Source organism: Haliotis rubra, unplaced genomic scaffold (assembly GCF_003918875.1).
Source record: "Haliotis rubra isolate DU_JTF1 unplaced genomic scaffold, ASM391887v1 Scf429, whole genome shotgun sequence".
Taxonomy (NCBI): domain Eukaryota; kingdom Metazoa; phylum Mollusca; class Gastropoda; order Lepetellida; family Haliotidae; genus Haliotis; species Haliotis rubra.
Genome location: NW_025767112.1, coordinates 830437 through 844013, shown reverse-complemented (window position 1 = coordinate 844013; position 13577 = coordinate 830437). Strand labels below are relative to the sequence as shown.

At 41.0% G+C, this 13577-nt stretch overlaps 1 protein-coding gene and 1 long non-coding RNA gene across 2 annotated transcripts in view; one reads left to right on the top strand and one right to left on the bottom strand.

Moving 5' to 3' along the window:
* The window catches only part of LOC124288909 (tetratricopeptide repeat protein 28-like), a 223761-nt gene that overhangs the window by 32325 nt on the left and 177859 nt on the right, over positions 1 to 13577 (bottom strand). Inside the window, 1 exon segment of the mRNA XM_046725502.1 lies at positions 2670 to 2777. Within this exon segment, the coding sequence (XP_046581458.1) occupies positions 2670 to 2777 (108 nt within the window).
* On the top strand, positions 3040 to 3220 carry LOC124288912. Its single transcript, XR_006901549.1, has 2 exons — positions 3040 to 3075; positions 3123 to 3220. It is a non-coding gene; the product is annotated as an uncharacterized LOC124288912 (long non-coding RNA).

The following is a 13577-nucleotide window of genomic DNA, read 5'->3' as shown; positions in this document are numbered from 1 at the left end:
TTAGGTGGTGATAGGCTTAGGAGATAAAATAACCTTGATCCCCTTGACAACTTCTAAAAGGCCTCTCAAAGAAGTTACTCTTGAAGCAATTGACTGAACGTGCATCAGTGGGTCTGTCAATGTATTAGATGGTCCTTGTTAAGTTATGAGTCAGAGGGAACCTGCACCTAGCCTTCTTTATTGTCTGCTTCTATTTTTTGCTAGAAGATTGGCCGAACTCATCCATACAGGTCTTATAGTCTCTATCCCTGGTTCAACATGAGCAGGCCTTTTTGTATTGTTCAATTATGCTAGTGCAATTGCTGCCAGAACAGGCACTTTATTGTCTGTGAATATATGCTGAATGTCACAGCTTTTGTCTCTCTGGCTGACAGGATTATCAACATTATACTAAGCTTGAAGTGTACATCTTATCCCTGCATCAACAATTGTCTTTTCCCTGTCCTCAATGCTGAGTGTGCATCAGCATTTGTCAATTCCCTGTCCTCAATGCTGAGTGTGCATCAACAATTGTCATTTCCCTGTCCTCAATGCTGAGTGTGCATCAGCATTTGTCATTTTCCTGTCCTCAATGCTGAATGTGCATCAAAAAGACAGGATGGAGAGAGATTTCAAAGAGTGTGTTCCCAAGTTCGCCAAGTTGAAGCTGAAGTTTTGAACCATCCAATATCTACTTGACAGTGTCACAAATAACATCCTTTTAGGAGAAGGATGACAGACTTCAAGTATGTTTTTCAATTTAGCTGAGGTCAGATCCTACTGGAAATCCTGATCTTTAAGTTGATCCATCCTATGATACTCTGTTCTCAGAGAAGATGAACTGATCATGTCAAGTGCTTCTGTTATGATTGCTGATCCTCTCGGGTGTTGGAGACCCGTGAAGACCAGGGGTAGAATAGGTCTTCAGCAACCTATGCTTGCCACAAAAGGCGACTATGCTTGTCGTAAGAGGCAGCTAACGGGATCGGTTGGTCAGGCTCGCTGACTTGGTTGACACATGTCATCGGTTCCCAATTGCACAGATCAATGCTCATGCTGTTGATCACTGGATTGTCTGGTCCTGACTCGATTATTTACAGACTGACACCATATAGCTGGAATATTGCTGTGTGCGGAGTAAAACTAACCTCACTCACTCACATTGGAATGCCAATGCTCCCAATCATTCCTATAAGTGAAGGTTTCAACACTTCAGTCTGTCCCAATTTGACCATCAATCCTTGTGATCATTCACACAATCTTTCCTGTGATCCCTCAAGTGAAGGTCTTATCACTTCAGTCCGTCCCAATTTGACCATGAATCCTTGTGATCATTCACACAATCATTCCTGTGATCCCTCAAGTGAAGGTCTCAACACTTCAGTCTGTCCCAATTGGACCGTCAATCCTTATGATCATTCACACAATCATTCCTATGATCCCTCAAGTGCTTTGAGCATAATATCCAAGTATGGAAAAGCGCAATACAAATCTACTATTATTATATAAGTGAAGGTCTTATCACTTCAGTCCGTCCCAATTTGACTGTCAATCCTTGTGATCAATCACACAATCTTTCCTGTGATCAACTGGAACCTTTCAAATCCTGTGGTCCCCTGCATGATTGCATCTGCCTGATCAGGTCATCACTCAACCCCTGCTAGAGGGTCTCACAACCATACGGTTGCGACTTCTATCCGTCAAAACCGAGGATTCGTTAGAATCGGAGATAGTTACAGTGGCCTTATTGAGAAATAAGTCTTGACTTGAACTCACAGAATCCTATGGAATAACACACACAAAGATGAAGTATGATCGAAGAATGAACTAAATACGATCCAATGTGAAAAACACTGAGGAATCTTTCTCTGATCACTGATAGGTGTTGTCACATTGACACAAAAGAAAAATTGAGAAGTGAAGGAGGAACTTCCTGTCAGATTTCCTGCCCAAAGGGGAGTAACTCTGAACTTATAACCAACTCACATACCACTAAAAGTTTCTTTATTGAATTCTTGTGAGAAAATAGGGGTAAAAATACATACTAGAGGGAATGTTTATGCAATAATTCAGCAACATTTTCACTATATTGGGAGTAATAGGGGCAGGGGATGCTCTAGATTGCTAACAGATTTCATGCCTCTGACATTTCTTGAGATACTTATTGAACTTGTTGATATGCTTGCACTCATCACAAGGAAGGAAACTTAAGCAACGATCATTGTCGGAAAGTGAAACAGTGTGCTTGGCAAACTTTCCTGTTAAGACACTCCAGTTAACAGTGGCTGTATAGACAGGAAAACCAACAAGGTTGTTAAATCAAACATAATGAACACACGAAGAAAGAGGATGACTAGATTGGGTAAGGCATGGGCTCATCCAGAACATGTTCCATGCTTTTGAATGAGTTTGTATGATGTTTATAAGGCTGGGAATCATGAAGAGTACAATTTCTACATTTAATTTTGTAATCTAAGCAGAAATGTGAGAATGATTAAGTTTAAAAAAAAGTTATATTCTAAATATAAAAAAGAATACTTACAATAAAACTACATTGGTTTGAACAATAAGAGATAGGCGTGCGTGTGTTAATCAAGTTATAAAAATGTAATCTAGAAACAAAAAAACAGATCACAATCATGTGACGACAGTATTCTATAAGCTTCATTTGTTTGTAAATTTGTACTTACCAAATACTGCAACAAGAGCCTGTAATGCAAACTGTAAGTGTCTTCGCACTGCCTGCTTGCTCAAACGTAGTGTGACATCATCCAGGCCCACATCCACTAAGTCCAGACCTGCATAAAATGCTTACCATGAGGAAATATCCAGTTAAGCAGAAACTAACATGTTTAATCAGAAAGTCCCCATTCGAGTGAGTGAGTGAGTGATTGAATGAGTGGCACAATATAAAAATGGGGTATAGATTGCAAGAAGCTCCAGTTTTACTATTCCCCTGCTACTTACATTGTAACTCAGCTACATATTACACCTTCCCTCTAGCTACAGATGATTATGGCAAAAATAAGCCAAACAATAAAACTAATAAGCATACTAAAGTATTGTCAGAAATAGAAAAAAAACTGTTTTTAGGCTGTTACTCTATATCCCTAAAATGTACACAACTGCAAATTGCATACTAGTATGTCGAAATAACCAACATCGGCCTAACTGGCCGTTCAGTGGGATGCGTAATAGGATATCCAGAAAAGCATGTTTACTCGTAAAATCGGCAAAAGTTGAATAGCTGCTGAAAACAATAGATCAGACTATAGATAGCAATTAGGCCACTCAGCCAGGTATGACAACGGACCGTCGACTCAACTGGCATGAAATGCATGTGCTGCCTACAATGGGTCATCTCAAAGATATTTTATGCTTTTTTTTGTGTGTTGAATATGTTTCATCTGTTGTGTTATGAGAGAGTGTTTTTTGTAATTTGTATTATCATTGATTACGTGATAGTTATTATGGGTCACACTGTTTAAAGTTTTGAGTGTTGGGTTTGGCTTGCATCTCGCATCATATATGTTCGATGGCAATAGTATTTGTAGCGGTACAACTTTTGAGATAGTGCTTCAGAGTTGCCTCCCTTGGCAACTTGTTGATTCATCATGCCGTGTGTTCCACATGATTCGGTATCATTTTGAGACAATAATGATGGAACCTAGCTTTGCTAGAATGCTCGAGAACTATATAAAAGCTGGTTGTTGTGTTGGGACTTTTGACATGGCTGGATTTATGCACATCTGTCTTCCATCGTTGAGTTTCTCAACATTTCAAGACTGACCTTGTTTGCCTCTTGTCATTGTAAACAACCTTCAATCAGTATATCTGCTCTCACTGTAAATGTCAAGACTCTGGTGAGTTCGTATTTTGTATTTGTAACCCAATATTTTAGATTTGTGACTCAATTGCATTGTACTAGAAATCTGTATCGTCATTCATTGTAGCTTGCTCATTGTTTGTTCAATATATTATAGAATATTTTAGACTTGTCTGTGTTCTATTTTGCTGGTTCAAAGGGGATTCTTAAACCTTTTGTCATGGCAAATTATTTACCGTAACAGTTGATTAACATCTTACATGTCTTTCTTTCACAATGTTTATGTTGAAATATGTTAAAGAGTATAATACCCACAGAAAAGCCTAAATCAGCCATCGTATTAAATGTCTCAAAATATATAGGTGGCATGACCACCCGAAGATCTGCCGGACTGGATTTTGTTTGTAAATTGTTATGACATGCTGTTTGCTTCCCCAGTTTAATTCCCCTAAAGGATTATCTTAGCTGATATCTCTATTCCCCAGCCTGACCCCAACCACCGTCTGCGACACCCATCATGGTTTTGCTTTTGAGACGACCCCTCCTACCTGTTTCTTTATATAGTGATTGTGAGACTCCATGGTAGCTACATCCTTGATAGTTTCAGTATTAAAAGTATTATGTTTTACGTCAGCTATCACTTATAATGAAGCTAAGTTTAATTTCAAAATGGGCATTTAAAAAGTGTCCTTTGTAATACAATATCATCACACACTAATTTGCATGAAGCCATTGTCTGTTCCAAACAAGAAAAGCCTTTAAAAAGGCAACGTTGGAGGCACCTGAATAGATAAGAACTTTATGAGAAGGATGTGATATGATTAGAAGGGGTGAAGCTGATTTCAAGAGCATCACAATGACCATACCTCCGTCTATTAGAGACTTGCCTCTATTAGAGATTGGCACTCGCATCGCAAATACGGTACTCTCATTTCCAGTATATGACATTTCATATCAAAGGTACTAATCATGTCTAACCATGTCTGGAAATGAAGTACTAGCGATGGACGGAGGAAACATGGTTATATTGTTTGTGTTTTATGGCAGATGGTAACAAGTCATCAAAAAGATGACATATTCCCCCGATTCCCCGCTTGTTTGTAAAAATCATGTGAATGGTACCCCTTCAAGGATCGTAAAGGGTTGTTTGCCTCTAAAGATGTGTCAGCTCCCTAAGGATTGGAAAGGGTGCCATACACTAACCCTAAACCTAAGGATCGCAGATTGTAGGCGAAGGCAGACGGAACTATTATAGCGATATAGCGAGACAGTGCTAACAGGCAGTAGCACTCTAGCATGATTATTGCTTGCAACAGGCTGCACCCAGTAAAGTCCACTGCACTCCAGCCAAAAAAGTCACCCATCCCCATACTGAGTCCAAATCCAATTCGTTTCCATGTGTAAGACTTGTTCAGAACTGCCTCTGTCATGCCAGCATCTATAATCGAGCATGGGTTCGCACAGCGACTACTGAGATGGTATAACATTTACGCTGTCTTTCGCTAAATTCCAGGAAAAGCTAATGATTGCTACTGAAATGGAAAAACGTATTTTCCGATTCTGCAATTCAAAATTACGCACTGAGCCACTGCAAGTGTGCTCTATTACGTGTGTAAAATTGTTTTCAATAGAAAGTGTATTAGTTTAAGGTTTTTGATCAGTAAGAACACAGAATGTGTTTAAATTAGAGATTTATAGAAAACTTGATTTCCACATTTACTATGAAGCAAAGCGGTACAATTATTTTGGTTTACACACATGGTCACGTGGCTCCTAATTTGTTACAGGTATGTCCATTGGTCATTTGGAATTGCCAAAATACAAAGAGACTAAGTATCATTGGCTGAAAGCTATTATCAATATTCCAAGTTTATATAGAGAGAAATTTCACCTGATTATAAGGTTGGAGGCGTTAGCGCCTGCTCTGAGCATGATGGACCCCACATCTGAGGCTGTCCGCGTGTTGAACCCTTCTCCCTAAGCACTCTCTGTCTGACCACTCTTCTGCTCTAGGGATGATGAAAACCCCATATCTCCACCATGTGTTGCCTGAGGCTGTCTGGGTGTTGAACCCTTCTCCCTAAGCACTCTTTGTCTGACCACTCTTCTGCTCTGGGGATGATGAACCCCACATCTCCACCATGTGTTGCCTGAGGCTGTCTGGGTATTACACCCTTCTCCTTTGGCACTCTGTCTGACTGCTCTTCTGCTCTGGGGATGATGAACCCCACATCTCCACCATGTGTTGCCTGAGGCTGTCCGCGTGTTGAACCCTTCTCCCTAAACACTCTCTGTCTGACCACTCTTCTGCTCTGGGGATGATGTAACCCACATCTCCACCATGTGTTGCCTGAGGCTGTCTGGGTATTACCCCCTTCTCCTTAGGCACTCTGTCTGACCACTCTTCTGCTCTGGGGATGATGAACCCCACATCTCCCCAATGTGTTACCTGAGGCTGTCCGGGTGTTGAACCCTTCTCCCTAAGCACTCTCTGTCTGACCACTCTTCTGCTCTGGGGATGATGAACCCCACATCTCCCCAATGTGTTACCTGAGGCTGTCCGGGTGTTGAACCCTTCTCCCAAGGCACTCTCATGCTGAATATTCTTCTGCTCTGGGGAGCATTTGCTTGTCGGCCGGAGACCCAGGTTCGATTCCCCACATGGGTACAATGTGTGAAGCCCATTTCTGGTGTCCCCCAACGTGATATTGCTTGAATAATGCTAAAAAGTGGCATAAAACTAAACTCACTCACTCTATTCTGGGGATGATGTAACTAATATGGATAGTCTAGGATAAGTCTGGTATGTTGTTCAAGTCATTTTTCATTTTTGAATGAAGTATCACAAAATGGTCCTCAGATATTGCCTGGTTTACCTGGTTTACACACAACACAGCTTCACAGACTTCCTGGAAGAACTTGGTAATTTTCTTGTACTACTCTTAATACTATAAGATGTACAAGTAATACATCCTCATCCCGGAGGGACGGTTTCGCTTGTGCATTACTACTTCCTTCTATATATGGAACATAAGTCAGAACTGGATCTCAGTGACATCTTTTGTTCTCATCTTATGAGTTTAAGAACTACTTCACTTGGCTTCCATACCAAGGCATCGGAATACAGCCACCAAGCATGGCCCTATGGACCTGAATCACAATCAGTATGACGATGCAGAGCTGTTCGACATTCACGCTTACTGACCTCTACTACACGGAGCAGTTATGTCAGTGAAGTGTGTCACTCCCGAATTCCAGTGGATTTCATTGTGTTCTGCCTCCTAAAGTTGCCGGCACATCCTAAGCTTATGCAAAGGAGTAATGGTCAATTTGATGCTGTCCCAGAACTGAACGCTAAAACTTGGAGTTGCTGAGTTGTGCTTCTCTTTCACTTGCCACGGCTGGTGTCTGCAGGGGCCTTCTCGAAGCAGGGGCTTGCCCGATTCCAGTTGCAAGACTTCAATAACGGGGTACCCTGTAAATCGTGGTGAGGCGAGGCCTACTCCCTGGGAGTCGTTGTGCTAAGTAAGCAGAGGGGTTCTGGAGAACCCATTACAAGCATAGGAGATGCATTCAGCACAACAGGCTTCCCTTGTACATCGCTATCTACGGTGGTCATCAGTCCACACAGCTCCTGTAACCAGCTGTTCGCACTGTCCAAACAGAAGGATAATCTGTGGCCGGGCGTCCAACCATGGGGTAAGTTGAAAAATTTGAAAAATTTAATATAAATTGTATATTTATATACTTATCCTATCTAATGTGATGGATGCCCGCCCAGCCTCCTAACTACTCAGTTTACGACGTTGAGTCCAAGACAAGAATGATCATTCAGAGGTAGTCACATGGGCTTTTAGGGGAGCATGCTGCAAGCTTCATGAGGGACAAGGAAGCTAATCAAGGAGAGCAGCATGGAGTGCACAGGAGAATGGACAAAGAGGCCTATGGAGAAGAAAATTACAGTTGTTCCACTAAAGGTCGAAGCAAGAGAGAGGTGCAAACGTGAGATAGGATAAGTTTAACAATATGGATTTATCTAGCACCTAGTATCCATTAATAGGTGCTCACTGGTGCTTAGACAAAATCAGAAAAAGTCAAGGAACAAATGTACAGACAAAATCCATGGAGTCTAGTGAAAGGCAATGCGAAAGAGGTGGGTTTTGAGGAGACACTTAAAATCCTCCTTGTATATAGTGGTCCTTAATTCTGAAGGTGGAGAGTTCAAGAACATGGGACTGCAAACTGAAAAGGTGCAATCAGACAACACAGAGGTGGATAGAAGTTGATTTAGTTGGTGATGATTGGACAGTCGGAGTGAGCGTTCTGGAGCGTAAAGGGATATCAGGTCCTTTAGATATGATGGATAACTGTCATTGAAGAGACAATCATGAGTCATGCAGCAAATCCTGCAGACAATGCGAGAGGAGACAGGGAGCCAATGCAAGGCTTTGAGAACTGGTGTTGTGATCTAGGGATCTTGGAGATACACCAACATGCCGATTTCTGAATCCTCTGTAGCTTGCAGGTGGCTTTGCTTGGAAGATTTGCATTACAGTAATCAATCTTGGATGACACAAGACACTGTATCAACAGCTTGGCAGTAGGTGTATCCAGAATGTAATGCACTTTGCTGATGTTATAAATGCTGTGGAAACATGCTCTGCTGACGAGGGATATGAGTGGTTAGTTCCCATGAAGTAGAATTGTACAAACGCATGAGTTAGCTTGGAGGGATTTCCTTCAAGGCCTAGTGATCTCAAACAAAGGCCAGTCTATGTTTTTACAGGCACAAGGTTCATACGAAAATTTGAGGTGGAAAAGAAATGAAATAGGTCTAAACGTATATTTGACATTTCATGACATAATGTATTTGGTATGGCCACAATTAATCACAAGATGAAACATATCAGAAAAATATATCAAACACTGTACCAAACATTACAATGAACAAATATATGCAGTCATGTATTCTGTTATATGTACAATTCAATTATGACATTGTTACTTTGTAACACATTAATTTTTTTATCAATATCACTATAAAGCACCCAGGAGTCACAATTCATATTACACATATTACAAAAGCAAGTTTCATTCCATGAGATACTCTATCTAAGTAGTACAACATATCGATGTCTCCACGCGCAAGTCTATATTTCAGGGTGGACAGCAGTGTTTCCGGCTGGGTATTTTTTTTTACCGGCCACAGTGTCCGGCGATCATTTCATTTTCCGGTCCTGTACGCAATCTGGCGGTCACAATTTATATAAGAGTTATGCAATGATACTTTAATTCAATAAAGACAATAAAACCATACCTTTTAGAGTTTTCTGTTTTTATTTCGGAAAATGACTCTTGCTTTTTCGATGTTCTTTTCTCCTGCGTGCATGTTTAATGTCATGAGAGTATTCAACCCGATCCTGTGACAGTCAATTGCGTCGGGGATTGTGAACCAGATTTTGGAGGCTGAACCCCTCTCTGCAGCCACGCTGCTCACTGGGATTGTCATGGCAATCTTTGCCAACACAGCAAAGTCTGGGTAAATGTCACCATATTCCATAATAATGGCACGACAAGTTGTTTCCAGTGAAGTGGTGCGAGACCACGGACAGTTGTTTTGTAATGGCTGAAGTCTTTCCTAGCACGGTCGCCATTGACAACGCCTGTGACATCATTTTCCTCTCGGCCCAATCACAGGGCTGAACTGAGTTATCAACATGTCAAGGGAATCCCGGTGTATGTGACAATGTCGTCTTGTGATTCAGGAAAACGAATGGGGTTCAGAACCTTATCAAGGCATGTCAAAACATGTAAACTCTCCTCTGGAAATCATACTGCATAGTTCTTCAATAAATCCTTTTCTCATGTTTTGAAATGCACTTAATAGAACCAGCATCTGCGTGCTTGAGTTTCACGCCCCTGAAATATCCTTTCTGGAGATTTTCTGTGAAATACTTCTCACTTTCGCCTGGAGTTGTTATCAACTCCATCAGTGAAATGCAAGTCGAATTTACCATTGGCATAACCATGCCAATGTTGAGATTTTCTTTCTGAAATATCTTTATCAACTTGTCCATGTAGTACAAGACATCCGAGAGCATGTAAGTGGTGGCAATGAACGAATACGTTTGGATCTTCTTCTGAATATTAACAGCTGCACTGTTATTTCTGTTGGCGGCCTCCTCTTCAATTTCCATAACGAGGGCTGGCCAATTGTTTTTTTGCACTTTTGACGGCGTTTCCCACAGACAACCATCTGACACTGCATGGTTGTTTTAAACTTGAAAAGTCTGAATCCTCCGAAACTTGCGATAATTCGCGTAATCGGTTATACCGAGTTGCTGAATATTCCTACAGTTTATAAATGTCATTCAGTGTCCGTCGATATTCTGCTACTGTTTTAGATACTTTTGCAGCGTCTGCAGACGCCAGTGCCACCCTAAGTGCAATACAATGCACGTGGATCATGTAAGGGGAACCCCCTTCATTCATTCTAAGACCAACACCGCTTCTCTTCCCTGTCATAACGGCTGCACCGTCTGAACCCAGTCCAATAACCTTTTCAAGAGGAATATTCCATTCTGCAAGTACTTCGTGCACTTTATTTGTCACGCATTCTGCTGTACCACTGTGAACGGAGTAGTTTCCAATAAATAGTGTTTCTGGCAACCCATTTGCGTTCAAAATTTTCACAAATATTATAAGTTTTTTTTCAACTGTCACATTTACAGTCTCATCAATGATGATTCCCACGAACTCACTTTTAGAAATTTTGTCTTTCATTTCATTCACCGTACTTTTTAGCAACGCATCTTCCATTTCTCCAATGCTATCGGAATGTGTGTAGACATCACCAGTCAAACTTGAACAGCCATTTTTTTTCTGTAACTCGATCAATCCAGAAAATTTAACAGTCGCCAAATTTTCTTGTGCCATGTATAATACAGTTCTCATCATAGCTGTTAACTTTGCATCAGATTTCTCAGTTGCAGCGTTCAGATGCGTAGTCATTGCATTTTGATGAAAACTTGTTGTTACAGCATGATGATGGGAAGCACTGTCACGATGTTCTTTTAATGCAGACTTTTTCAAATTTATACATCCTTTGGTGAATCCATTCACTTTTGCTGCATGTTCGCATATTTTACAGAACATTAAAACATTTCCACTGTCATCCTCGTAACGAAGCCATTTGAACTCTGTTAGCCACTCAGAATTAAATTTACGTATTTTAGCTTTAGAGTTCCCACTTGAACAGAGGCTTTCCCCTTTATTGAGTCGCTTACTGGTTTCTACATCTGTTCTCAGTTCATTTTGATCGTCTTCCGATTCACAAACCTTTCTTTACCACCGAAGAAAGTGGAAAGCATCGTCTGCTTTTTACTGGCCATTTTCACATTTGACAGTCACCATGTGCTTTTAACAATCTGATCACGATCGTACATTTCTGCGACAATTAAGTAAGTTTCCTACATATTATTATAAGGGGACGAGATACAAAGAACACACAAATTATTCAGAATGACTGACAAAAACATTGACCAATCACATTTCGTACATTACGTCACGTGATTTGGTTTGTTTACGAGACGAAATCGTAAGTTCTCGAAACTATATTTAGATAGAAGTTATTCTTGAACGACTTCTCGTTGACATTGATATACATGGCATGACTTGTATTATGCATTTTATGATTTTATGTTTACCGGACACGAGGACCGGCAGCATTTGAATTTATCGGTCCTGGGCCATTTTTACCAGCAAAAAGCCGGCATATGCCGGAGAACGGAAACACTGGACAGTTTTCTGTGGAGGTCTTGATACTTCTTTTTCTTTGCGGGCTGTCTCTGGCCTTCACTGTATTGCAACATTTTCAGTTCAATAATTTTTGGCTTGTCCAAAATGAATTTCATCATCTCGAAAACATTGAGGGGGGGCCTTTCCAACGATATTCTGTAATCTGCAATGCCAACCCTCCAAGTTGTTGTTTGTTCTGGGCCTGTCAGCATCATGATGGTTCCATTCAAGGAGGTCAGCCTAAACCCTAGTTCTCGGTCATGTAGTAAATTCAAACCATATTTCACCACATAGTTCAGACATTTACTGCACCCAGTGACTTAATCCCTCTTAACAACACCGGCACAACATCAAGGAGATAATACTGTAATAACAATATCTACTTCATGGGAATACCCCATGTGAGTGTCCATCGTCATTGTTGAATCAAAAGTTACTCCCAGATTATGAGCACTGATGGTTGGAAACACTGAAGTATTTCCGATTCAAATGCTAATGGAATCAAGATGGATTATTCTTAGTTGCTGTCTTGAACCCAGAATCAAGAACTCAAGTTTCAAGAAATTGGAACTCATGCAGCACCGTAAGTCGTCAATACAATGCTCCAATCTGGTATGGTTGAGGGAGAGGTCAGCCATTTTGAATGAGATATAAATCTCATTGAGTGTTGGGCAAAATGTACACAGAGAAAAGAAGTGGGCAAGAATTGAACAATGGATATGAAGTGGGCAAGAACCGAACCCTGAGGGACACCCCATTTATTTTCCTGCTTATCAGAGAGCACATCTTGAATTTCCACAGACATTGAACAATCAGAGAGATATGATTTGATCCACTGAAGTGTAGTTCCATGGACACCAAGGTGTTCATCTAATCTGCAGAGCAATATTGCATGGTCAATGGTATTAAAAATGCTAATGATGATAAAGGGTTAGAACCAATCTGCAATCAGCAATACCAGCCTGCCACAACAGCTGACCGATGGGACTGATGGGGGCATCCAAATGAGGTGCAATGTCATGAAGTCTATCAGCTGGCTGGAAAAGGGGGTCAAGCAGTGGGAGACATAAAAGTAAGAAGGATAACTCTTTTCAGTAGTAGTCTGCATTCTTCTTGTGCTGTAGTCTTAGCCAGCACCAATGATTGGGTAATGTTCATATAGTCTTTTTAACATTTTGTCTGAAGATCCCAAGATGCATGTATAATTGAATATTTCTGATGGTGTCTGATCCTCTCGATCAAGGTATTCCCACTGATCTCTCAAATGACAGTGATATCTTTGATCCCAATCCTGATTTAAGTCTGGTGACAATTCAAGTTCTCTCAATATACCAATAGCCTGATGAACAATCCCTACAAGGACTACCCGAGAATCTGATCTGATGGCATGGCCTCATGTACAATCTAAAGGGTGATTTACAATCCCGATCCATGCTGAACATCTGGGGAAGGATGATTGTCATGGGGAATGATGATTGTCATGGAGAATGCAGATCTTGATGTTTGCTGTCAAACACTTATACAATCTTCATGCAATAGGAATGTCTGGGGTAGCCTAGTGGTTAATGCGTTGGCTCGTCACGCCGAAGACCCGGGTTCGAATCCCCACATGGGTACAATGTGTGAAGCCCATTTCTGGTGTCCCCCCGCCGTAATGTTGCTGGAATATTGCTAAAAGCGGCTGGAATGCCAACCTTCTGAGCAGGAAAATGTGCGAGTCAAGGTTCTGTCTCTTCTTCTATCACAGTCTTGGTCTCAATTCCTAGTTGCAGAGTACGATCTTACTGAGTAATGAACATGAATTTGTCATTGCTTTATGCCACTGATATCCTGTCACGTACCTCATGTTAGTAGATTTTACTCCCACTGCAAACACTGATCATGATTCCTCATCCAGCATAATAGTGGGACAGCTGCTGGAGACCGAAGCTGACACTTTTCAAGAATAATGACTGTTCTCTCAGGTTTCTTCTCA